The sequence below is a fragment of the Amia ocellicauda genome, chromosome 15 (genome assembly GCF_036373705.1).
Source record: "Amia ocellicauda isolate fAmiCal2 chromosome 15, fAmiCal2.hap1, whole genome shotgun sequence".
In the NCBI taxonomy this organism is placed as follows: domain Eukaryota; kingdom Metazoa; phylum Chordata; class Actinopteri; order Amiiformes; family Amiidae; genus Amia; species Amia ocellicauda.
The window spans coordinates 22,037,251-22,063,426 of NC_089864.1; the positions used below are offsets into that span (position 1 = coordinate 22,037,251).

Below are 26,176 nucleotides of genomic sequence, written 5' to 3' on the forward strand. Positions count from 1 at the left end.
AGAAATTTCTTTCAATGATTTCACACTTAAGACATGGGGAAGGATTAATTCCTTTATTTAATTAAACAATATATACAGTTAACTAATTAACAGCTCAGGTGGAATGAAATCCAATACCCTTATAAGAACGTATTGATCAAAATACTGATACACAGATTCGAGTAGTTTTCATGCCTCCCCAATAGCTTCGAATGTCACGGAAACTTCTCGAATGTGGTTTTTTTTTTTTTTTTTTCCAGAACTGAATTATTAACAGCATTTTATAACTGATCTCCAAGTACCTGGAAAAACCTGTAAAACAACAGGGCTACAGTGGTTTACATTGGCGTTGTATGTAAGAATTTGTAGATATACCCCTATTGGTAAACAATTGACCCAGCAAAGAAAAGTAGTTGATTTAATGAATGAAAAAGAAACACAATTTATATACATTGAAGACCAGACAGAACGTTATTTATGATTTGGAGTATGTCGTTATGTTGTGACGTGCACACGTGTTGTATACATTACTTTTCTTTCTAATACTTTTAGTAACCCGGTTATAAAGATGGCATTCTGGGAAGCGTCGATTGGGTGACTGTGGACCCCGTAACTTGCGCGGTCTTTGGAAAAAAAAAAACATGAAAAATACAAGAGGGATGATCAAACCCCCGGCAGAGTAACTCGGCACCATCCGGCCGCAGCACAGCAGGACACGGGGTGATTATTCCGTCTTGTTCAATTAGACGTTACACTCATAAAGTCCTAAATGAAAACTGTGGCAACTCCGTGTTTATTTTGGTCGGACGCCTGTGGCGGAGGTGCTGGTGTGCTCTGCCCGCGTATTGACAGCACCAGCTGCGCCCGCTCACATAAATAAAAGTAATCATGAATCATATTAATAATAGTAGTCGTTTATTTAAAGATTGACCTATTTATGCCTAACGAATTTAACAAATGTGCATTTTGATTTTGATTTAACAACCCCGTGTTTTTTTTAAGAACCACCCTGAGTAATTGCTGAACGCACCACTATCTAATTAAAAGTATATTTTGCGTTTATATTTAGAAATGTAATACTGTCCTATATTGATTCTGTAGTGTACACAGTGTAGGGTATTAATTTCAAAAGGAGATTTAAGGGCTTCTATATAGCTGTGTAAAACAATTATTTTATTACGCATGCTTAACCTTTATGTTTTGGATACCTAAAGCGACTGCTGATTGGGTGAGCTCGACTTCACCAAACGGTGATTGGTTGATCTTGTACCAATACTGTAAGGCACCTTTATTAAACCTCAGGGTAAGGATACAAAATAAAACTTAAGATTTTTTTTTGTCTTTTGATTAACATATGATTTTATGTATTATTCCTCAAAAGAAAGCTTAACATAAAGACACCACGGTATGGGATTTTACCACAAATTACACGTGTATCATATGGGCTACTTTCACAGACCCTGATAAAGCACTATTATGGGGGGCAAACAGGCCCTAATACATTGGATTGCGTGCATACATAAGAACATAAGAACATACAAAAGTTGACAATCGAGAGGAGGCCATTCGACCCATCGTGCTCGTTTGGTGTCCATTAATAACTAAGTGATCAAGGATCCTATCCAGTCTGTTTTTGAATGTTCCCAAATGGTCTCTTCAGCCACATCGCTGGGGAGTTTGTTCAGATTGTGACGCCTCTCTGTGTGAAGAAGTGTCTCCTGTTTTCTGTCTTGAAGCCCAATTTCCATTTGTGTCCCGGGTGCGTGTGTCCCTGCTGATCTGGAAAAGCTCCTCTGGTTTGATGTGGTCGATGCCCTTCATGATTTTGAAGACTTGGATCAAGTCCCCACGTAGTCTCCTCTGTTCCAGGGTGAAAAGGTTCAGTTCCTCAGTCTCTCAGTAGGACATTCCCTTCAGACCTGGAATAAGTCTGGTTGCTCTCCTCTGAACTGCCTCTAGAGCAGCGATATCTTTCTTGAAGTGTGGAGCCCAGAGCTGTCCACAGTATCCAGATGAGCTCTAACTAGTGCATTGTACAGTCTGAACATTACTGCCCTTGTTCTCAATTCTACACTTTTGACTATATTTTAACAATATATACCTAGCATTGTGTTTGCCTTTTTTAATGCTTCCCCACACTGTTTGGATGGAGAAAGTGAGGAGTCCACATAGACTCCTAAGTCTTTCTCATGTGATACTTCATCTGGTTTTATTCCTCCCATAGTGTAATTATAGTGGACATTTGTGTTACCTGCATGTAATACCTTGCACTTGTCCACATTGAATTTCATCTGCCAGGTGAAATTACTATACTACTATAATACTATATTGGTTCACAACTTCACATGCATACTATATCGGTTTGTGTGTACTATATTGGTTGTTGATGTGACTCAAGTGGGCGGGGCAGGCCAAGCATGAAGGGAAATCAAGGCGGAAGCAGCAGTGCGAGCTTCGTCCTCAAGCAACACATTTCTCAATGACTTAACAACCGATATGGTACACACGCAAACCAATATAGTGTACACGCAAACCGATCTGGTGCACACACAAACCGATATAGTACGCACACAAACCGATGTATTATGGCCTGTTTGGCCCCCCATACACTATTGTTGGACTATATAACATAGGGTAATTCAAAACAAGTGCTAATCAAGGTCTGTGAAACCAGCGTGGATTTTATGTATTTATTACACTCACACATACATATATAAACAATTTAAATACAAAAACCATGTATTTACTATGCATCTTTGTTCAAACAGTGCATTTCAAGATGGCTGAGGGCACGTCTCGTTTCCCATTTCCATACCAACCATACTCCATCCAAGAGCAGTTCATGGAGGCCCTTTACAGTGCCCTGGATGAAGGAAAGGTTGGGATTTTTGAGAGCCCTACGGGAACAGTGAGTGTATCTTCTTGTAATACACTTGTTATTGGCAGTTCACAAATAAGTGTTGGATCTCAGACAGATCAGTAATTCTGAATCATAAAGACTGTGCATGATTAGAGTTAAATAAGGAATACAAATACACTCGGGCTGTCCCAATATCATGTTAAATCTGTTATAGAAGGTTTTAAAATTATTATTCTCCTAGTTATGGGAGATGTGGAAATGTAAAATACCAATGATTATGCCTACTTCTCTCATAAGTTGTTTGTCAGGATATTTTGACATGGGACTGGAAAGGGATGCACCTATGGCCAATCCCCATAATCTACTATACGTTCTTTGAGAGACAGTGTTATACTGTGGGAACGACTCTGTCTGTATTTTTCCAAAGCGAGGCCAATGGGAGTCTTAGGCTGCCTTGTTGTGTTCCAGGGTAAGTCTCTCAGTCTGATCTGTGGCGCCCTTACCTGGCTGAGGGACTTCGAGGAGAAGAAGAGGCAGGAAGCGGCTCGTCTGCTGGAAGCCGAAGCCTCTAGCACTGAGCAGAACCAAAAGGGTGGCCCCCCAAGTCAGGGGAACTCAGACTCCTCTGCTGAGCCAGACTGGATCACAGACTTTGTGCAGAAGAAGGCTGAGAGAGACCTGGTTAACAAGTTGAAGGTATGAGAGGAAAAACTGCACGGACCTTATTGAATAGGAAGTCTTGGAATTGGGAGGAAAACGCAACTAGACTAAGCATGTCCGTGAATTTATATATGTGTCCATTAATGTTATGACCAACAGACTTCTAGGGCATTGTACCATATGTTAGTGTTTTGTGTTTATTCCTCCAAAAGATTTTAAAAGAGCAGATTTTTTGCCTTTCTTTTCTGTGTCCAGGACGAGGAGTTGAGGCGGAAGAGAAGGGAGGAGCGTTTGGAGTTGATACGAAACAACGCCCAGCTCAAATACACACTGAAACGCAAGGTATCGAACTCACTGGAACTGTGAATTGCACTGCAGATGCACACAATGTATACACAGCTGTGAGCCACTGTGATGCAAGTGCTCTCTCTGTGTTTTGGTTGTTTAATCAGAGCAGTGAGGATGAGGAGGCGGTGCGTCTGCTGCAGCTCAGTAAGGAGGCATTATCCTCGGAGGGCAGCGGGACCCTGGACGAGGGGGAGGAGGAGCTCATAGTGGCAGAGTACGAGAGCGACGATGAGGCCAAACCCAAGATCAGGTGGGTGGCAGGGCCAGATTATGACATGGTGAGACCCTAAACTGTGTCGGTCTTAAAAGGCCATAGGATGCATGTTTACTTTTAATTCAACATCGTTTTATTTGCAAACTGTATTGCAAACTGAATTAATTACTGGTGGATATTTAGGATTTAAAAGTGGTCAGTGGTGTTCACAACTAATTTTAGTGTCCTGATCACAATATGGTAGTGCTAAATAGATGTATAAACTCAATATAGCACCTAATTATAGTAGCCATATAAGTATATTTTTATCAGTAGGAAAGTGTCTGTTTTGGTGTCTTTCCCTTTTCTCCTTTATTTGTCAGTCGATTATGTAGAACTTGAAATTTCCCTTTATCCCCTCCATATTTGGACACCCCCATTATGTAAGACCATAATTATAATTAATGTAATTAAAGGGGATTGGGACCAATGCCAATGTAAACCGAAAGACAGAATAGGATGTCACCCTTAGAAGGTTGACCTTTTATGAAAGCAGATCTTAACATAAAATATAAAGGCGAAATTGAAGGTGAGCATGCAGGGAAAGCACTTTTCAATTACATGTGGACTTTCTCTTCTATTTGCCTGCCTACATAATTCCAATTCCCTAATACATTGTGTAGTGATTGTAGATGCTTGTACCCTAGATGCCCCCAAGACTTGAGAGAGGACTCAGCTGTATCACATATTTGCAACCTGGATATTGTAGACTACTAATAAATAGTTAATTCCTGACTGCTCTCTTGATGTATACAAGGGATAAGAAGATGGCAGATGTGTGGTTGTCATACTATTATATCATTGTATTCTCAGGGTACATGGAATTTATATATTTCTTTTTCACATCAAAGTTCATCAGGTGAAAGCAGCTGGTCTAAAACAGTCCCACATGCATTCACATTGGGCCTAAGTCTGTTTCAGAGCCATAATCTCTGTATATCTAAGCACTGACAAAGCCGAACAAACCTTGCTCAACCGCTGAGAGGCTTAAAGATAAGCCTCCTTGAGAATTTTGTTATGAAATTCATTCAGTGTTGTTTCTTCCACACTTTTCAAGTGGCCAGGATACTATATCTTATAAGAAATCCACAGGAACATGGGAAACAGTGAAACACATTTAAAAACAATAAATAGTCACAGGCTGTTCTGTCCTACTCGATGTTCAATTGATAAGGAGCTACAGCGGTTTTCATTTAAGTGTTAATATTTTTGCTCTAGTTCATGTTTTTAAATGAGTATAAAGACAGCATGATATTTGATGGGATATAACAATCAAGGATATTACAAGGCAGCATGTGTTCACTTTGTGAGGTGTTATCCAGTTCGGAGTTCCAGAAATGAGCCAAAGCACAAAGCAGATACCTGGAACTGCTGGAATTAGCTTAATAAACCAGACTGTCAAAGTGTAACGGGGCTCATTCGTGCCATAATGAGCTTGTTACAAAGTGACTTAACCCCCCAGTAAAAGTAGTACAGTGTTAAGTCTCCCGTGGTAGGAGGCCCAGCCTTTTAGCGTAGAGGGCTTAACGCTGTACTGCGCTGGAGCCGCTGCGGTGCGTAGCACTCGGAGGGGCGCCAGTGGTGTCCGGTTCGAATCCCAGACGGGGAGCTCCGAACTGCATCGGCTACAAAAGCTGTGAGAAAATGAGAAAAGAAACCAGTTATTTCCTGATAAATTTGTAGCTTTGTCTTTTCTCAAAGTCTTCATCTGCTTTACAGCTGTCATGATGAAGATGAAGATTTAGAAGAAGACCACGTGACCAAGGTTGGTGAAGACCTTTTTCAGATTCTCTCCTGTTCTCTGGTTATGGTTTACTAACGAATGCTTTGGATGTCAGTCTGTCCAAGGTTCTGATATAGCATTATATTTCCCAAAATGTTATTACATCCGTTTAAGCCTCACTCCCTCCCTTATAAGGTGTCTTTTGTCATGAACTACCTTTAAAGTGCAAAGGGTGTAATAGCTTTGTAGCATAGCCTTTAAAAAATCAGACAGAAATACAACTGCTTTGGCTTTCAATTCTTCAGCTTCACATCAATATATTTTGGAAGACGTTCTTGTAAATTGACTTATGACTTAAAAGGAGCCTCAAATAATCACCTACTGGTAATACTACCACACATGCTTTGCAGATGTGTAAAGATAAACAAACCACTTTGATGGTCAGGTTGTGTATACATTTGTTTATCTCTGTATTTGTTCCTTGTCTCCAGATATATTACTGCAGCCGCACTCACTCCCAGCTGGCCCAGTTTGTACATGAAGTGCAAAAGAGCCCGTTCGCCAGTGATATTCGACTGGTGTCGCTCGGCTCTCGGCAGGTAACCCCGTCAAACGCCCTCCAAAGAGCAAGAGACTGGTACTGTGTAATGTGATGATTTTGGTAAAGACCCCTGAATCTCCAGTTCCCAATAGCCTCTTATGTTTTCCTCTGTGGTTGAAGTAATTTCTGACGTGTTAATGTTTGAAAAAATGTAATGAATGATTTACTTAATGCTCTTCAGAATGCATTTGAAGCATGACAACCGTGTTCCCAGTTAATCCAAATATTGAAATGACACAAATAAAAACACAAACTGGCGAACCCTGGTTTGCGCCCCGTGTCCGTTTGGTTAGGCTCCATGTCAGCGTGTCCCAGAGTAACAGGCGATATAAATGTATATTTCTCTCTCCGCTCTAGAATCTGTGCATCAATGAAGACGTTCACAGGCTGGGTAGTGTTCAGCTCATCAATGACCGCTGTATGGAGATGCAGAAAAACAAACACGGTGAGCCAGAGGGATTAAAACGGTTCAAACAGACAGGTGTTATGTACCACCTCACAGAAGGTAACTCGTCACGCCTTGAACAATAATCGCAGCATTTATTTCTATATTCCATCCAGAAGAAATCTGAGAAAGGTAAAGTATACACACACAACAGTAATAATATTACTATTTATCCAAGGATTGTGTTGTAATATGATCATTATCTCAAAGTACTTTTCAATGAGTCTTGGAATAATAGGAATTTGTTATAAAAATATAGCATAAGAGGACCTGGACATGTTGGATGTTCAATTCTGATTCCATTTCCCAATCCTTTTTAAAATAACTGTTCAAGAAATGGTACAAACAGTTGACCAGATTACCATGGTCCAGGTTGAAATAATCCTGTATGAATTGTATCTGAAGAACATTTGTGATAATGTGGTGTTTGCATCTAGATTTGATCATATAATTGCATTTTGTTTTGTGTCAGAAGAAAGACTCAGCCTGAGTTCCTTCTTTTGTGTTTGTTTAGCACTTGCTATGCAGAAAAGGCCCAAACTAACTAAGTAATGTCCAGACTGTCTTGAGTAGAGCACAAAACTGTTTCATCTTTCTAATGCCTGCAGTACAGATACATTTTTAAAGGAGTTTAAAATGCAAGGACCCTAGGATGATTTCTCAGGCGCCTCCTCCCCAGGTGACCAGCTTTCCCAGTTAACGGAAGACACACGACTGCTGAGACAGCGTTGTTCAGCAGGGTGTGCGCTTTATTTAGAAAGAGGGAGTCACTTCTCCGTTCTGGCACGGAAAGATATTAATATTCCAGGCATTGGACAAGAAAAAATGCTTGCTTTAGAACATTTGTTTGTTATTCGTTTCTTCCTTGATGGAACCGGAGAGTCTGTTCTGTTGCATTGCAGAGAAGAAAGAGAAGGACGAGGAGCCCAAGAGGAAGCGGGGCGCAGCCAAGCCGGTGTGCCCGTTCTCAGGCCATGATGGGCTGCAGGCACTGCGCGACGAGGCGCTGGTCAAGGTGCGGGACATCGAGCAGCTGGTGACCCTGGGGAAGAAGGCCAAGGCCTGTCCTTACTATGGAGGCCGACTGGCCATCCCTGCTGCCCAGGTGAGCTGTAGCTCCACAGAGCTTCCCTGCTTGATGGCAGAGGGTAACGGAAAGTAACTCTGGCCCAGAAGACCGTTATTCCCCAGGGCAAAGTGAGATACAAAGCCGGGCCTTGTCTCTATTCAAGCCCTGTGAAATTATTCTTGTATCAGACCTCACCTCACTGTTGTGGAATTACGCTAGTGCACCAAATTAACACAACCCGAATTCAAGCTCCATATCTGTTTTGATGTAGAATTTAGTGAAGGGTTGTATCATCTGTCTTACATGCACTCATCCTATTTTATCCGTCTCTCCATCTATAAGAAAAGTAAATGCCTCTAATATTTACAGTGAAGTTCTTTGTTTGTCAGCTAGTAATAAGAACAGCAACAACATTTGTGCGAATGAAAATAAATTGTATGTAATTGTCTGTGATTATAAATAAAGAGAATGTTCTTGGTTTGTAGAAGTAAATGCCATACCAAAATGGTGATCCTTGGATACATGCACATCTTCAGAGATTGACACCATTTTGTATTTAGTTTGTAGTTGTGCACTACTTATTTACATTAATTTATGTGACGGATGGGGATGGGCACAGAATTTGCCATTATAGACTGTTCGTTCTTGTGTGGTGGCCATAAAACTGTCATCGCCGTGACCAAATCATCAAGACCCTTCTCTAAAAGGAATCTGCCTCCAAAGATTAGTGATAAACACACAGGTTTTCAGTGTCGGCACTGGTTGACTAATGTTTAATAAACACAGCATGTGAAGCAACCCTGAAGACACAATATCAGTCTTTTTCCCATAAAGTCTAACGGCAAACAAAATGCATGTTGTCATAGAAAGAAGGAAAGAAAGAAAAACAGTGATTATTGAACAAATAGTATTTCGTTTTTATATATATTTTAATATCCTGACAGGTTTTTATACTTTTCTAGTATAGAGAATCGCCCCTAGTTATAGGCTACTGCGTGGATGCAGACATTTGGAAGGAAATCGGCCCAGAACTTATATACATTTAAATCAATGAAAAAGTTACTTAATCAATTGTATGATTGTCAGATGTATTCTCCTCTGTGTTAGAGCTTTGGCCAACAAAGATTCTTCGGTTTCAGTTTGAAATCCCACTACACTCGAACCGACCTCGCAATTGTGTAATTTACCAGTCTGTATGCCACTTTCTGAAGTCCCCTAATTTTTGCCTAATATTAAGTTCTCTGAACACATTCAAGTCAATTCATTCTCTTGATTTATGTAATGGATTCTTAATGGTTTTATTTATATCCAATTTATTCTTCTGTCTGCACTGAAACAACATGATAAAGTTCCAAAACTTCCCAACAGCGCAATAATATGAAAAACAATTAACAGAACTAAAAACAACATGGACGCGATTAGATGGCGATCACAGCAGGATTAGACTGTTACGTTGCAAGTCAATGAAATGTGGCTCCAGCCAAGCAGTGGAAGCCAAAAAAAATAGTCATGGGCTGCACAATAAACAAGTGTAGTATTTATTATTTTTCTCCATCAAGGGCAGTCATTATAATTCCTGTGAGACGGTAAGAACAGTGGCTTTGACCTCTGACCCGACAAGCTGTGGGCGGAGCTTCTGAGCCAGACGAGGAGAACGCAGTGTTCCCCGGTGTGGAGCGAGTGTCCTTGCTGTCTGGGCCTGCAGGCTAGGCGACAATTAAGCACTGTGCCAGACCGGCCTCTGACAGGAAGAGGCTTTGAATCATTATTCCCCTTTGCTTTGGAATCTCTCTTCTTTCAAAATCACGAATAAGGCTTCGATTGAGACAGAAGTAACGCTTAAATTGGGGAAAAGTCTGTAAAATGCTGAAAAAATGAGAACTAAATAACTGAACATCAGCATATCCATTATCTAACACACAGCATCCGAAGGCTTTGAGGGTTAGAATTATATGGACATTTCTATTAGTTGAGGTCTGCGGGGAAAAAATTAAGAAAGAAGCCCTTTTAGCCAGTCTTTGTTTACATGTTTCTGAAAATCAGAATGTACTGTGATTTTAAAATGGCATATCTGCGTTAAGTCCCAAAATAATGTGGAACCAATTATTTTAAGGATCCTTTCATTTGTGTCTTACTTCTCTTCCCAGAGCAATGGAGCCACTTTACTCCTTGTTAAGAGGTGGATTGTTGCCAAACTCATATTTTCATTTTGGTGGTATGTGAAGATGGCACAAATTAGTTACAGCGCTTAAATCACTCTCACAAAAAAGCACTTCATACAGATTTACTGGCACATTTTCTTCTGGTAATATATAACACCTCGTGCCATGTGCAAGGATAGGGTGAGCTGGCATCTGACATTTAAATCTCTATATGTAGTGGAACATTTGTCTGGACTTTTCCCAGTAACAAATTGACAGTTCAGTCTGTGGGGCTCATTAATGTACAACTGATGCTGTAAAGTAGCCGTTGTTAAAGAAAGAGTTGACAGCTATAGATGGTTCTTGTAATGTAATTAGAGACTTAAACAACTAAACTAAAAAACTACATTGCTTCCAATAAATTCCGCATCCACTTCTTCATCACCTCTTCAATTTTCTGAACATTATCTTAGGCCCATAATTCCCATAACATGCAGCCCTGTGTCCACCCTTCTCCCCAGCTGGTGGTGCTGCCCTATCAGACGCTGCTACACGAGTCGACACGCCGTGCGTCTGGGATCAGGCTGAAGGACCAGGTCGTGATCATTGACGAGGCCCACAACCTCATCGACACCATCGCCTGCATCTACAGCTGTGAGGTCACAGGCGCTCAGGTAACGCCAATACGGCTGGAACTTGCAGCCCTGCCATAGATACAGACAGGTGACAAATCTAAGGAAAAAATGAATAAATGAGTGGAGGAACATAAGGAATGCAGATGCCTCCAAACAGGTGTACTGCATGATACAATTAAGCAATTAACATCCTATTATATTCTGTGGCATGTATACAAATGCTGAGCAGGCCCAGGTGAGCTTGATTTTTGGATCAAGTTGGCAAGAGGAAAGGATCTAAGTAAATGGCAGGAGCTTCAGTCACACAGACGCTCAACTGGCTCGTGTTCTGGACAAGTGGGCGAGTGCATGTGTGGCGACACCAAGAGAACGGTACAGGCCTGACTGCTTGACCCCTACAGTGAGGGGGTCCAGAGGCTCTGTTATGCTGTGGGGGGCATTTTCCTGGCATGGTTTGGGTCCACTTGTCCCTTTAGAGGGAAGGGTCACTGCAAATCATGACAAAGTTATTCTGTGATCACCTTTATCCTATGGTGACACATTTCTATCCTGATGGGAGTGGTCTCTTCCAGGATGACAATGCCCCATCCACAGGGCATGACGGCTCACTGAATGGTCTGATGAGTATGAAAATGATGTGAATCATATGCTATGACCTTCGCCATCACCAGATCTCAACCTAATTGAACACCTATGGGAGATTCTGGACCGACGTGTTAGACAGCGCTCTCCACCACCATCATCAAAACCCCAAATGAGGGAATATCTTTTGGAAGAATGGTGTTCATCCCTACAGTAGAGTTCAGAGACTCGCAGAATCTGTGCCAAGAGCATTGAAGCTGTTCTGGCTCCTCGTGGTGCCCAACACCTTACTGAGACGCATTCTGTTGGTTTTCCCTTTAGTTTGTCACCCATCTGTATATGACACAGCCTCAGAGGTCTCCAATCTGGAAAGCCCCCATCCAACTGGTTTTATGTCTTCCTTGAATAATACATGTTGTGAGCCAGCTGGGAACACGCAGAAAGGGCCTGAGAGAGTTCAGGAGGCTCCAGGGAGGAGGGCCAGGCTGCAATGCCCTCTCGCTGCTCACTTAATTGGTGGCACAGGTTCTGGTAATCAACAATCAGGCCCTTGCTAATTGTGTGGGTTGAATGGCTAAGATCTGTTAATTGCCTTGTTGGGGTGAGGCCATTTAACCAATTAAGGCCACCTGGACTTAATGACCAATGCTTTGTTTAAAAGAGAGTTGACTAACTGTAGAGGGGTATGGAGGGGAGTCTCTTCTGGAGTCTAAAGCACAGGCAAAGACTGAGAATAAGGGCTCTTACTGAATAGTGCATTATTTTTCTGTGTTTTTTGATCTTCCTGTGTTTAGTGGGAGAGAGCCAGTTAAGTCAAAATCTGTACTAGCTTGAGATTTTTATTTAATTGTCTTTTTGTTTTATGAATGTAAAGGATAAGCCCTTATTTACAACCCTGTTTTTGTTTTTTTTGCAAAGGATCCCTGAATAAAAATACAATCTTGAATTCTCCCCAACCTTCACTGCCTGCTGTATGGAGGGTCAACAGTAACTTGGTCACATTATATAAAGACTTTAACTCTGATCAGTACAGCAGGTGTTCTGTTTAACTGTGTAGAGGTTATTTGACCAGAATACCTTTCAACCCACAAGGATGTGACAGATGGAGGGTATTTAGCAAGTGATTGAGGGGTACCTTCCATAAGCATGCCATTGCAAAATCATGCCAAGATACAACAATTTAATTTGCTCAAGGGATGCTTTTCACTCTCCTTTCAAATGAAGTGAAGGGAAGCAATTGGGCATTATTGAAGTAGGAGAATAATTTGTCCAACCTCTTCAGTTCCAGTTTGGATGATGAAGTGCTTTCTCTTTTCTTTCTCAGCTCTGTTGCTCTCACTCTCAACTCACTCAGTACATGGAACGCTACCGGTAAGCATGTTTTACGTCGCTTTATAAACTGTTGTCTTCCTTCACTGTGTAATGTCGTTTCACAGCGAGACGATGTTGCAGATTTATTTCCAGTTCTAGTTGATTCTGTATCCTTTCATGTCCTTTTTTTGTTCGAGTTTAAATGGTGTCTTTTCTCAACTTACTGCCTCATCTAAGTAACATATTGGTTATTTCATGAAAAGGACAGTGATTTGGAAGGTATATTTAGAGTTCATGTAAGTTAGTATGAAGTATGTACAGTGCCATGCAAAACTATTTACCCTCTACCTGTCTTTTTATTTATTCAAAACTCAAAATGTAATACTGTTATATGTTAAAGAGATTGTCACCAAAACCTGCAAAGAAAATATATAATTTGAAGTGTACTGATTGTATTCTGCCCCCTAAGTCACTACTTTGTGGAAGCACTTTTGGCAGCAATTAGTGCTGCGTGTCTCTGGATAGGTTTGTACCAGGTTTGCACAGTGGGATGGTGTAATTGTGGCCCATTTTTCCTTACAAAATTGCTCCAGTTCTGACAAGTTGGTTGGGGATTGTTGATGGACTGTAGTAGTCAAGTCTTGCTGTGAGAAACATGCTGCTGCCACCTTGCTTGACAGTTGGGATGGTGTTGACAGGTTGATGTGCTGTGTTGGATTTTGGCCAGATGTAATGCTTAGAATTTAGACCAAAAGGTTACATTTTTGTTGCATTTGATCACGTCTGCAGTATCTTTTACATGCTTTGTCCTGAACCTCATATGAGATTTAAGATGGGTCTTTTTCAGTAATGGTTGCTTTTTTCCCCACTCAACCACACAAGCCAACTTTGTGTAGGGAGTCAGATATCGTTGATGTATGAACACTGACTCCCGTTTCGGACACACAACCTTTCAATCTGCTGGCTTCACAGTGACATCCCTAACCTAGATAGTCTGCTAAGAAATACAAATAATAAATATTTAGACTGTGATCGGGTGGTATGAAGCATATTCCACTTCTTAGTGATGGTCTCCACCGTATTCAGAGGCTTTTGTAACTAACCTTCTCCCGATCTGTGCTTGTCTACCAACTGTTCCCTGACTTGGTCTTCATGGTTGGTTTGTCGTATCACTCTGTGAGTTGAGGCTTCAAATTCAATGTTTAGCTGAGGAAACTTACAGAAACAGAATAATTTATTCCAAGGTCAAATTAAACCACTTTGGTTATGATTTAGTTAGGAATACATTTCGTAACGTTTCAAACTCATTTTTTGCACCTGATCTGATTTAGGGTCGCTGTAGCAAAGAGGTTGAATACTTATGCAATTGAAAACCTTCAAACTTCTATCAGCATTTCTTGTTTGTTTCAGTGTAGCTTCTAAATGTAAAGTCTTATTTGAAAGTTTCATGATTGAGAACAAAACGTGGAAACTTTGCAGGGAGGTCATTTTTTGCGAGGCTATGCGTGTGTACGATTTAAACATAAAGCTGTTTCTTCATGCAGCAAGGATTTAAATAATACATAAAAAAATCAATTAATTACTAATGACGTCCATTGAAACATCGCTATGGGTAAGTAGCAGCATCTTTGATGTGCTAAACAGTTTCTTGCAGGCACTCATAATGTAACTGCCAAGGGCAACTCCTGTAATAATGCACCGTTGTCTGCATCATATCGGCTCATACTGCCAACCAGATGTCACTATCCATTTGTCAGCACAGGGTGGCAGTGTAACCCTGTAATCGGTATGGAAAGATCGCTGGAGCAGGTACAGCACTGATCTCCCATGTTAGCCAGGCTCCAAAGTCTGAATGCTTCTCTATTGTATACTTGTGCCTAAACCTGTGCACACCATGTGGGTCTTTATATGCATTCATTATGTCTTTGTATTCTTTAAAACGAGGATTATGATCAGGACAATAACTGTGGTTAACTAAAACGCCTTTTATTCCAGAAACCGCCTGAAGGCCAAAAACCTGATGTACATCAAGCAGATCCTGTTTGTGGTGGAGAGCCTGGTCCGAATTCTGGGCGGTAAGCAGCTCTTGGCAGCAGGCAGGCTTGTGCCTGTTTGTGCCCTGTGGGGCTGGGCGAAGTGGCCCAGGCTCCGTGCTGTGCCTTAAACTGTAAAGAGCCGTAATTCCCCAGGCAGACAGAAATTTATGTTGTTGCTATAAATGGATGGAAATCTTCCCACAACTTGTAACGGTGATCAATGCTTTCTGTTTCCTCCCGATACTGCTCTCGAGCGATGCATCCACCCTGGATCAAATCAGTGTGCCGTCGCATTAACAAAATTAGCATTTGTATGAAGCAGATTGGGATTGTTTTTCAAGAACTCACAAAATTATGGATAATAATGACAATACAACAGATTTGTTACGCTAGATTTGTGTACAAAGTGTGTAGTGCTGGATGCTGCATAAAAAGAAGTGGAGAACCAGAACAGAGCCGGTGTGAGATGAAATGGATGAAAGTTAGGGTGACAGATGGCTTTCTGCTCACCAGGCTTGATATAGTTTTGTTCTAAATCTTTCATCCCTATACATTTTGAAAGCTGACTATTGGATTGAGCCATTTTGACATTAAAGTGTTCGACTCATCTGAATTTGATGTAGCTATGTAGTTGTAGGAAACGTAGATGTGCAAGTGTGCGCTTCTGCTGTTCATTTAGCTTTTTCCATAACTTTATTCCAGTCCATGTCACAATGAATTTTGGTTTCTTAATCAAAGCTGAAAATGCATCATACATTATCTATTACATTTTGTATTTGTTATATTGTGCTATTGATAGCCTGCACAGAAACTAAGCCTTGTCCCAGCGCTGACTTTGTTTCCTCATTGGAGATATTTGATCTACTTCCCATTGGCAGCTTTATGCTAAACAGTATAATGAAAGTCTGAAGGAATGGTTTCAGGATGACAGTTGTGTTAATGCATTCAATAGTTATCCAGTTTTGCAGGATTAACGTATATAACCCTGCAAAACGCTTTAACTCTACACCTTACAGTGCAGAGCTGAAACTATGTAGATATGAATTTGGCCTTAAGGCGTTTGCTTCATCTGGGCTTGCTTTCATACCTCCTTTGCCTGCTCTTTTTGTTTTTATTCAGGCAGAATAGGACAAAACCCAAATGCACAGGCAACACAACCAGGTAAGGCCATTTGCAGACAATTCAACACCGCATCTGCTCAGTTTCTTGGGCATTACAGAAGTGTGCTCACTTTCATTTTATTGTAGGTTATTCTGTGTGTGCAATTATGTTTTTCTGAGGTGGGTGGTTGCTCATAATGTTCCAAAAAAGATTTATACAAACAACAAGAAATAAACAATAACAAGGACAAGCAAATGACTGATTCCAAGCTCCCAGCTGTGGCCTCTATTTGGCTCAGCACTGCAGTTTGATTAGGAGTGTCCTCTGTGTGCCACATTTTTAATGCCCCCTGTGCGGGACGTAAAGATCCCTCTCCATAAAGATCCATCTGCATGCCCTTCCTGGCAGTCTAGCTCTTCTCATTTCGTTCAGGAAGTCCTGAGCTAAAGAAAGTGGCAAGCTTTGCAATCTTACTGCCTCAGGCTGAAGTGGGGTTTGCGTTTGTAAGTTCTGGGGCTGCATAATGAGGGGCAAAAATGTAAGTGATTTCAATTTTTTTATATATAGAGAAATCTCCAGCTTCTGCTTCATTTCTGTACTCATTAATAAATTAGTAGTAGCAATTCAAGCTGTGTGAGGAAAAAAATATGTAGTGTTGAACTTATGTTGTTGAGTAGATTTTTCCTGTCTGTGACACCTTTGTTTGTAAACACAATAAGGAAAATAAGGCAAAGTAAAATTAATTTAGTTGAATAAACCTATTTCTTAATCTAAATCAGTTAGTGCATAACATTGGCTCACACTAAGGGTGCCAATACTTTAGTCTGTGTCTGTATTTACTTTCTCAGAGCTTAAGTAAGAAACCCTCCTCATACAATAAAATGGGGATCTTCCATAGTCAGGCCTGGAATGATTACATGTGCTCAGGGGAATTACCTGATATTTAATACAAGCCTTTATTAAATGCAACCTGGACTTTGTTTTACCCACAGTGAGTTACCTCTGTGAAGTTGGCACCCCATGTGTTCAGAATATGAATCACAATATATGCATTCGTTTGTGCTGCATTTGTGCTGGTTTGTGCCGCAAAAATCATTGTTTGTGCCGGCTTGGTTCCTGAGATATTAAAGATTATATTTTATGAGCTGTGAAGTCACTCAGCACCACATCATTGTCCAAATCGCGCCAAAATAGTCTCTCGTTTGTGCCAATCTCGCGAACCAAGCCGGCACAAACCAGCACAAATGCAGCACAAACGAATGCATATATTGTGATTCATATTCTGAACACATGGGATGCCAACGTCACAGAGGTCAAGGACCTACCATTGGAATTGCTATGAAGAATTATTGTGTATTAATGTTCCTCTAAAAAGCTGTATCATAATACAATTTTTGTTTTGCCACACAGGAACAGAGTTGCAGACCATCAATAACTTCCTGTTTAATGCACAAATTGATAATATTAACCTCTTCAAGGTAATTTATATTACTTTTACTCCATGTAAATAGAAACATTTGTTTTGCATGTGTGGCTGCATATCAGTGTTTATAATCAATTCTCAATAGCTGATTTTCAACAGTTCAAATGCAAGGCAAGTAATCAAATAGGCCTACATGTCCAGTTACATATTGAAGTTGTGTACTGAAAGCTACAGTAACACTTGGCTCAAGATTTAGGACTAGCAGTGAGGTGTATTTGGTAGGTATTTCCTCTCTGCATCATTGGTCTGCTCCAACAGTGAATAGTTTGTACTTTTTTATATTAATTAGACTATTGAACATCTTTAGAGTAGCACAGATGCAATAAAGAGAGTTTGTTTTAGTTTTAACCTTCAGGAAAAAAAAAACATTGTAAAAGGAAAGAGAAAAGCTGACTGCTGTGACACACAGACGCACACACAATATATATATAACACTGTTCGGGATATCACACAAAATAATGAATAGTCTCAGCAAATGTAAATGAAGAGAAAATGCTGCTGATGTTTACCTTTCTCCAAGACCATATTTATGCAAAATTTAAAATATGGAAATGTTTTCAATTGATGAAAAATGAGGTGTTCTAGATTAACAGTAATGAAATGGGAATCAGGAGATTTAAGAGAACTTAATTACTATTTTGTATTTGTATTTTTTTATTGTTGTAGGTGCGGCGTTATTATGAAAAAAGTTTGATCAGCAGGAAGGTGAGGATGTCTGCACAATATGTAGCAGTAGCTCAATCTGCTAGCTGTTTTCTCATTACATTTTCTAAAATGACACAAGAATGAATTCCAGCACATTTCAGGATTGTCAATTTCCAGATGACTGTCTTAGTTAAATGATATCTGTAATGGCCTACAGGATGTACTGGCTTCAAAACATGAATCACTGACATGTCAGTTAGGAGGAAATGCACGCTAATAACATGCCAGGGTTTGGGGGAAAAAGTGCTTTCAATACACAGTATCTTCCTATGACTTAAGGCCTAAGAACTGGATGCATCTCTTTTTTGTGTGTGTGTGATTGCCTGCAATATTTTAAAAGTAGAATTAATAATAAGCTTAAATTAAAATGATTAATTTAAGGAAGATTCAATAAGGAAATGCATAGTAGTAGAGTTTGCTCTTTCCTTCCTGGTTATCTTGTCTCAAGGCCCTGTTTGCTCCAGTTTGTTTTAAGCACTTGCCCTCTCGCCACAGTTGTTTGGCTTTGTGGAAAAGTACCAGGGCTCTGGGGTTAACCCGTCTGACAAGGAGAACCACAAGACGGAGGGACTGAGGCGCTTCCTACAGTCCCTGCAGAAGAGCCAGAGCCAAGGAGGTCAGTCCAGTCTTGTGTGAGGTTCAGTGTGGCACCAGGCCCTGGCAGCATGCCGAGAGCATTAAAATAACCTCCATAAGCTCCTACGCCACAGACATCCTTCATCACTTGGATTTAAGATTTTGGGATTCTGCTCCTTCGATCCGAACAGGTTGATTTTTGCTGTGGGATTTGCTGTGTGTTCTTTAGGCCCTGCTCTTTATAAGCTTTTTTTTTTTTTTTTTTTTAAGGTGTCAGCACAGAAAAAGCTCTGACACCGCTTTAATTAGGCCAGCCAACTACCCAGCACAACTAAAGCAAAAGTAGGTCAGCAACACAGGAATTTGCTTTTCTTTCAAAAGTATTTACTAAGATACGACGGCGGCGGGTCTGTTCACCGGCTTGTTCATGGTAAACAAACTACAAATTGGCAATCTGGTAAGCATATATCAGATCTGTTGCCAATCAAAAAAAAGGTATGGTGGTGTATGTGTCTTGTCGCAGAACCCAGTCTGGACCCTAATCAGGCGCCAGAGGACGGGCAGCCCAGGATGGCGTCTCCCATGATGCAAGTGGAAGGTTTCCTCTTTGCGCTTACCAACGCCAACAAAGACGGGAGAGTTGTCATCCAAAAACAAGGTGTGTCTGCATGACATTTATCCTAATTACTAATTGGTCTAACTCTTAAATGAAATCCCAAAAAGCTGCTCCTTCTGTTTGTGGAAACTGTAAGGGAAACTGGCAAATTTTCTAAGCTGTGGAACCTCTGTAAATGACTTGTGTGGTCTGTGTGTCCATTAAATGGAGGGGTGCTGTTTGTGTGCAGGTGTGCTGGCCCACAGCAGTGTGAAGTTCCTCTTGCTGAACCCCGCTGTCCATTTTGCTGAGGTCCTGAGAGACTGCAGGGCTGTAATCATCGCGGGAGGCACCATGCAACCTGTGAGCATCTCGTTCACTCCCGTCTCGCAGCGGGGCTTGTATTTACAGAACGCTGGAGTGATCTGTCCAACCAATCAGCTGACTGAATCTCCCAATGAACTCGGCCTGATCCCTCCACTCTCTCCTTCCTTCACCTCGTCTCTCAGCGCCTCAGATTTCTATCCCACTCCTCTCTGAGCTAAGCTGAGCTAAGCTGTGCTCTTATAAGAGATGGAATAAAGAAAAGCTTTCCTCTGATCTGTGGTCCTCAAGTAATCTTACTTCCTGTTTGCAGTACATCATTGAGTCCTGCTCTCACAGACCCTGCTCCCCTCTTTAAGGAACAATCAGATTTTTTTAACCTATGCTCGGTAAAGCATGAACCCTTTTTATTTTCCTCCAAAAACCAAAACCTGCTCCTTGTGGGAAGGTCAAAGTTTGCATTTGATCTAGGTCTCAGGCTTCTGATTTTCCATAGAGAATGATGTTAACTGACACATGTAGGCCTAGGATAATGAATCCCATTGTCTCTTTTTGTAGGTGGCCGACTTTAAAGACCAGTTATTGCTGTCTGCTGGGTTGAGCCAGAACCGCATTGCAGAGTTCAGCTGTGGTGAGTCCCGAATTAGAGGCTTAATCTGAAGTGTGGCTCTTGTAGGGTTTGCTCACATTTTCTCCCTCTCTCTCTCTCTCTCTCTGCATATTTTAATTACACTTTAATCATCAATACAGTATAACCCTGGCTGCAAAAATAAACCGCCCCCATAATGACATTAGTGCAGCAATCAGAGACGGCACGATCTCCGCTGTTTGTGCTCCGTGAGTTTCAGATGCTGTAGAGGGGGATTTCATAATGAGCACAAAAGCAGCTGATAACTGGGAAACTCTGTGCTGTTCCTCACAGTTAAAGTCGTATTACTGCGTTCTGAAGGGCTCTGTACTAAACGCACTGAGCTTTATTGTGCAAAACCACGCATCTCTTCACTGCTGCCGACTCACTGTTTGCTCTCATGCTCTCCAAACTGTAGGTCATGTGATTCCTCCTGAAAACATCTTACCCCTGATCTTCTGCAGTGGTCCTTCAGGGCAGGCACTGGAGTTCACGTTCCAGAACCGAGAAACGCCACAAATGGTGAGCGTCTCGCCACTGTACTCCGGCCTCAAGGCTTTGGAAGAGTGTGTTTTAAGTGTGCAGTTGTACACGCCTGAGCCACGTGTTTCAGTGTCTTCCGTTCATTACAACACAAACCTCGGAGCACTTGACAATATTCCAAACAAATAGGAATGAAAAGTTCTACCTCCTAGCAAGATAAAGCTTCCTGAAGAAGCCGTTCAACGTCTAACTTCTGCTTCCATATAATCCCACACAGTTTCCGTGGAGTTCAATGTGGGGTCATTGGGAAGGCCGATTCAATAACTACTTCTCTATCAAGTTCAAATCTTGAATTGGTGTTTCTGCCCCAGATGGATGAGACGGGACGGATCCTGTCCAACCTGTGCAATGTGGTCCCAGGCGGGGTGGTGTGCTTCTTCCCCTCCTACGAGTACGAGCGCAGGGTGTACACGCACTGGGAGAGCAGTGGCCTGCTTCAGCGCCTCTCCGCCAAGAAGAAGGTACCGCACCCCGCGGCCCCTGGGTGGCCATTTTCGTTTTCTCTTGGCTCACATTGCTTGTAATTCAGTAGAAGGGTCGTTCCATGTTTGTTAATGTCCAACAAAAATCTGTTTTGTTTTCCTCTCCATTTGCCTGAATCACTTTCTCGCATTGTTGGCTTGAGCAGCTGATTTAAACAAATGCTGCCAGATGAGATGATTCGGATGTTTTCAGATGCATGTTTTCTTCCTTTTCTGCGTCAGATTTTCCAGGAACCGAAGAAAGCCAGCCAGGTAGAGCAAGTGCTCAGTGACTACTCCCGGTGCATCCAGGTGGGCTTTATTCATCCGCAGTATGAGCACAAGTGTGTGGCAGAGGGATCACTGCACTTTGACCTTTAACCTTTGCTTTGACCCCTAGAACTGCAAACAATCTGGGGGCCCCTTGTCCGGCGCGCTCCTGTTCTCTGTGGTTGGTGGTAAAATGAGCGAGGGGATCAATTTTTCTGATGATCTCGGCAGGTCGGTCTCAGCGTTACTTTTTATTTGTTAACTTTATATGAAAGTAATACGGTGTTCTATTTGACTGATGTGGCACAATTTATAAGGCTGCTTTAATCAGATTTACTGTCTGTATTATTAAACCTGTAAAGAGCTTGAGTTTTGCTACAAATATAATACACATTGACTGTCCAGATACAGTCCTATAACCACTATAGGCCAATATGTCTGGATGAACAGGGACTGTTAAAATGGATAACAAATGTCATTTTCTGACTGGGCAAACAGAACTGTAAGTGCAAGTGGCTTATAAACATTTATACATTCTATTATTTAATGCTTAATAACTTTGATTTGAAATCTTTTTGATTGCTTCACTAGGCAATTTTAACAAGAAAATTACTGAGGCTGAACTTGTGTGACATGACTTGAACCCAATCTGTTTACTTTTATCTCAAGAAAAATGACTCCTCATTTTCACAGTACAGTTCTTCTTCAAGGAGTGAGATTTATCTTTAAAGTATTTCTAAGAAGCACTGGCTGAATCTCTGGTGTTTGCTGAGGGGAGAAAAGGACTGTTACTTCCCCTCTCTCTCTCTCTTGAGGAGTGCTTAAAGCTGGGTAGATTCAGAAAAGACTCGTCTGGTTACGAAAGTAGCAGACTGGCTGAATTGCTAAAGAAGCGCTTTGAAATTGCTCCACCTGGATTAGGAGATCAGAAATTCTGCACAGTCAGTGTTTACACAGTGAAAGACAATTTTCCAGATCAACAGACTAAGCGTTCCGCTGAATTAGCAGTGAAGTCAGTGCTTACCGCACGCGCCCCACACATTAATGCAGCAGGAGTCACTCTGGAGTCACCGTCGTGTCAGTTACGCTCTTATCTTCATATGCGAGTTTTTAATAACTTTATTATTAGCTGATTTCTTAGCAGACACCCTTATCCAGGGTGACTTACAATTGTTACAACATATCACATTATTTTTACATTTGTACCCATTTATAGAGCTGGGCATTTACTGCAGCAATCTAGGTAAAGTACCTTGCTCAAGGGTGCAACAGCAGTGCCCCCCACCTTTGATTGAACCCACAATCCTCTACGCCACACTTCTGCTATGTATGGCTGTAGAAAATAGTCTCCATTGCATGTTTTCAAGAATAGGAATGGTATTTCTCTTACTTGCTGGCAGGATTGAAAAACTTTTAAACAGGCCTGTTGATTTATGTACATTTGTATCACATTGGTTATGACCTCATCGCTCACCAGCTTTAGGTCGCCTGTGTTGAACCCTAACCCGTGACGTCTCCCCTCTGTGAGCAGGTGTGTGGTCATGGTGGGGATGCCGTATCCCAATATCAAGTCTCCGGAGCTCCAAGAGAAGGTGGCCTATTTGGACAAAAACATGGTGAGCAGCAATCTGAACAAACCCCTCCTGAATTCCTTGTCTTGACAGAAATCACCTGAAAAGATATCGGTAACTTTTATTTTGACTTCTCCTAGATGTTGTAAATCCAATCCAAATAGATGTGATTTAGGCATCGACCTAATTTTCTTCAAAATGTTTATTTTCACAGATGTGGTTAAGAACATGATCTCCTTCAAACTAATCTGAAATTACAAATATTAGCCCTCATACACCTATGGAAACTAATCTGTGTTGCTTTTAGGAAATATATATATATTCTGTGCTGACACACGTGGTTTCTGCCAGGGGAGAGTGGTACGATACTGCCAAAATAAAACCTTTTAATGCTCCTCACAAATGGATTGTCAAAATCAAATTGTGTTGATAATTTGAGATCAGTGGCTCTGCATTGTTACTTAAACATCAAAATGAAGACCAAGATCCCCAAGTGAAAACCATGCACAATGGCCTATATTGTGTGAAATCCAGGAAATTATTTTGACAGGCCTTAAACTGAATTTCCACATGCTTTTGTTCATGTTCATTGCCTTTGTAACACACAAAGACGTATATATAAATGTTTATAAACTTAAAACTTCTCTGCATTGTAAAAGTTTGAGCAACGGTGAATTATTGATGCATGGAGGTCTGCCACACGGAGCAGCTGCCATGTTGCCATGCAGTGTGGGCTCGGGACAGACCCGACTCGTTTAAATAAGAGCATTACTCCCTCTGTTACATGGACCCGCCCTCCCGTCGTTTAGCTTTTATCTGTTTGCCGTCCTTACCTTTGCCCTGATGTTTGCCAGTGTGCAGCGTGGCCAATACATTGTCTTGTGAAATTTGGTTATGGCAGCTGAAGTAGTCTGGGCTTCATCAGGGCGTGTGGATTGCGTGATGCTGTTTTTCTTCTCTGTTGTGCAAGTAGTCTCTTATTTTAACCATTTAACACCGTGTTCTCACCTTTTGATAAACGAAAGGTTTTTTTAATGCCGTAAAATCATTCGAAAATTCTACTTAAAGAAAGGAAATGGAACAGTGTTTTTATACACACACACAGCGTTACCGTCCTGACATTCTGCCGTGAATTTCCCCGCAGCCTCAGGTGGGAGGCCGCAGTCCCGGGAAGGCCCTGATTGAGAACCTCTGCATGAAGGCTGTGAACCAGTCGATCGGTAAGAGCAACCGGTGCCTGTCGGCATGTCTAAGAATGAGTCTTCCTCGTCAGCCTCGAACAAGACTGAGACGCTTTTGAAAGGTGCGGAAGAAAGAGCGTCTCGCAGATTGTTATCCGCCTTGAAGGAGATGAGACGGCATTTTTATTCATCGCTGCCGTTTTCAGCTGCAGAAGAGAGCGTGAGCTTCGCCAGACTGTGGGTGCTTTCCAGGTTCATTGTCCTCAGAGAGGGGTGTGAATTAGCCCGGCTGCTGTGTGCTTTCTGACTGTGAGGGAAGTGAGGGAAAGCAAATACACAAGTTCAGAGGAAAAAACAAAACCAACAAACTTGGATAGATCCTGAGGCCTAGGTAAGCTCAGCTGCCCCAACTCTCCTTCTCTCCTCTCCTTCTCTCTCTCAGGAAGGGCTATCCGTCACCGCGGCGACTACGCCTGTATCATTCTCCTGGACTGCCGCTACGCCCGCCCTGCCACCCTGGCCAAGCTGCCCGACTGGATCAAGACCAGCGCCCAGGTGCAGGCCAGCTTTGGACCAGCTTTCGCCAGCATACGGAAGGTGAGGTTGGGGCCGAGGTTGAGAACGCAAAAAAGGTAGAGGAAATGGGAAATGACTACCACAGTCTTTATTTAATTAAGCACAATCTGTGAGCAATATTTAGTAGAGACTGACAGCTGCTGACGTTCAAACACCAGTTTTAAATTTAAGTGTCTGACTGTTTTCAATTGAATTCACAGATTCCAATCCACTGGCATAGTTGCCATAGCTTGTTTCGGAAGGACAAGCTCTACAATTCAGTGCCATTTTATTAAGTGTTAGCTGTAAAGGTACAGCTCCCAGCAACAGGGGCCAATTAGGTGCTAAACGTACCTGAAAGCAGTTGGATCTCGGCATGTTGGCTCCTGTCCTTCCTCCAGACGGCCATGCTGATTTTGTTCTGCAGCACTTGGCCATGTCTGCAAAATCCTAATGGCGTCTTTATTGACCTACAGTTCTTCATGGAGAAGAAGCGGAAGAATGGAGAGTAACAGCCCTCAGAAAGCCAGAAACGAACGGCCACAGGCACCAGCCTACCCAGGTGACAAAAGTAGAGGTTAAACAATTCAGTGCAGTGGACTCTGATCTGGCCAGGGGACGTGTCGTTTCATTAAAGCAGTCCTAATCATTGTTCACCCCACAGTTCAGAAGGATTCCTCGTTGTCTTCCAGTAGGTCTGTTGTGTGACGAGGATCATTGAGAGAGACTCAGCTTAAAGGAACCATCGCTGGTTTGGGTTTGTCCCTTTAGAGTGCTGTTCTTTATTAATGTACACACTCAGGGGCTGTCAGAGACCGCGTTATGATAGATATTTGTGGAAGGTCCATGTGCTGGCAGCATAATCAGTAACTGTCTATCTTGTATTTGAGCGTGTTAAAGTAGTCTTGAAAACACTAATGTGTTTAAAATCTTATTTCAAATATTAAAATTCAGAAGATTAGCAATACGAGCCTTTAAGGAGCCAACTGGGAGAGAAAATGTGCCAAATTAAGACTGAAGCTTTTGCAAATAAATAACCATATACAAAAATACATTTTAGAGGCTTCATCACTAATTGGAGTGACTATGACCCGGATTGCCCAAGGGGAGAAACAGATTAATTTTTCATAATGGTAACGCTTCTGTTCTCAATATAGAAACCCCTCCTTTGAAGTGTTACCATTCTGATATTGTAGAAAGTTCATGAATCCATGTTTCCGCTGGCAGCCTCTTGACTACAGCTACAGCAGCCCCTCATCTTGAGGTTTGATCTTTAGTAGAGAAGACCCTGAATTGATGGCTTCGTTATTAATGTTATATTATATCTATAAGCTTGTGTGTTCAGTGCTTTCATTATAGGTGCAAACAAATCTAAGGAACTTGTTCTTTTCTGATTTTTTTTATATGTTTGCCTTTGTAAAATGTTTTTGTTTATAATACATTTTATATTGAACTTCATGAACTCAAAGACCTCCTCATTCTTGCATGATGTTCAGTATCTGAGCACACTGTCTATGGTCTGTCAGTAAGGATGACAATG

General features: G+C 41.6%; 1 protein-coding gene across 1 annotated transcript; it reads left to right on the top strand.

Annotated features, from left to right (window-relative positions):
• The first annotated feature begins 351 nt into the window (after positions 1–351).
• ddx11 (DEAD/H (Asp-Glu-Ala-Asp/His) box helicase 11) lies at positions 352–25,251 on the top strand. The gene is made up of 27 exons (XM_066724003.1): positions 352–699; positions 2,748–2,887; positions 3,308–3,535; positions 3,755–3,841; positions 3,952–4,097; positions 5,820–5,865; positions 6,315–6,422; positions 6,782–6,869; positions 7,772–7,974; positions 10,601–10,753; positions 12,621–12,667; positions 14,603–14,682; positions 15,763–15,804; positions 17,155–17,222; positions 17,894–17,932; positions 18,428–18,548; positions 19,032–19,166; positions 19,354–19,466; positions 19,986–20,058; positions 20,474–20,577; positions 20,910–21,059; positions 21,303–21,371; positions 21,460–21,560; positions 22,861–22,945; positions 24,045–24,120; positions 24,524–24,678; positions 25,113–25,251. Exons 2-27 carry the CDS (start codon positions 2,759–2,761, stop codon positions 25,146–25,148), a joined length of 2,682 nt encoding a protein of 893 aa, XP_066580100.1. The 5' UTR covers positions 352–699; positions 2,748–2,758; the 3' UTR covers positions 25,149–25,251.
• Positions 25,252–26,176: the final 925 nt, after the last annotated feature.

Coding starts and splice junctions, on each gene's coding strand:
- ddx11 (XM_066724003.1), top strand. CDS start 2,759: ATGGCTGAGGGCACGTCTCGTTTCCCATTTCCATACCAACCATACTCC. Junction 20,059..20,473: donor CATTGCAGAGTTCAGCTGTG/GTGAGTCCCGAA, acceptor TCCAAACTGTAG/GTCATGTGATTCCTCCTGAA. Junction 24,121..24,523: donor GGCTGTGAACCAGTCGATCG/GTAAGAGCAACC, acceptor TCTCTCTCTCAG/GAAGGGCTATCCGTCACCGC.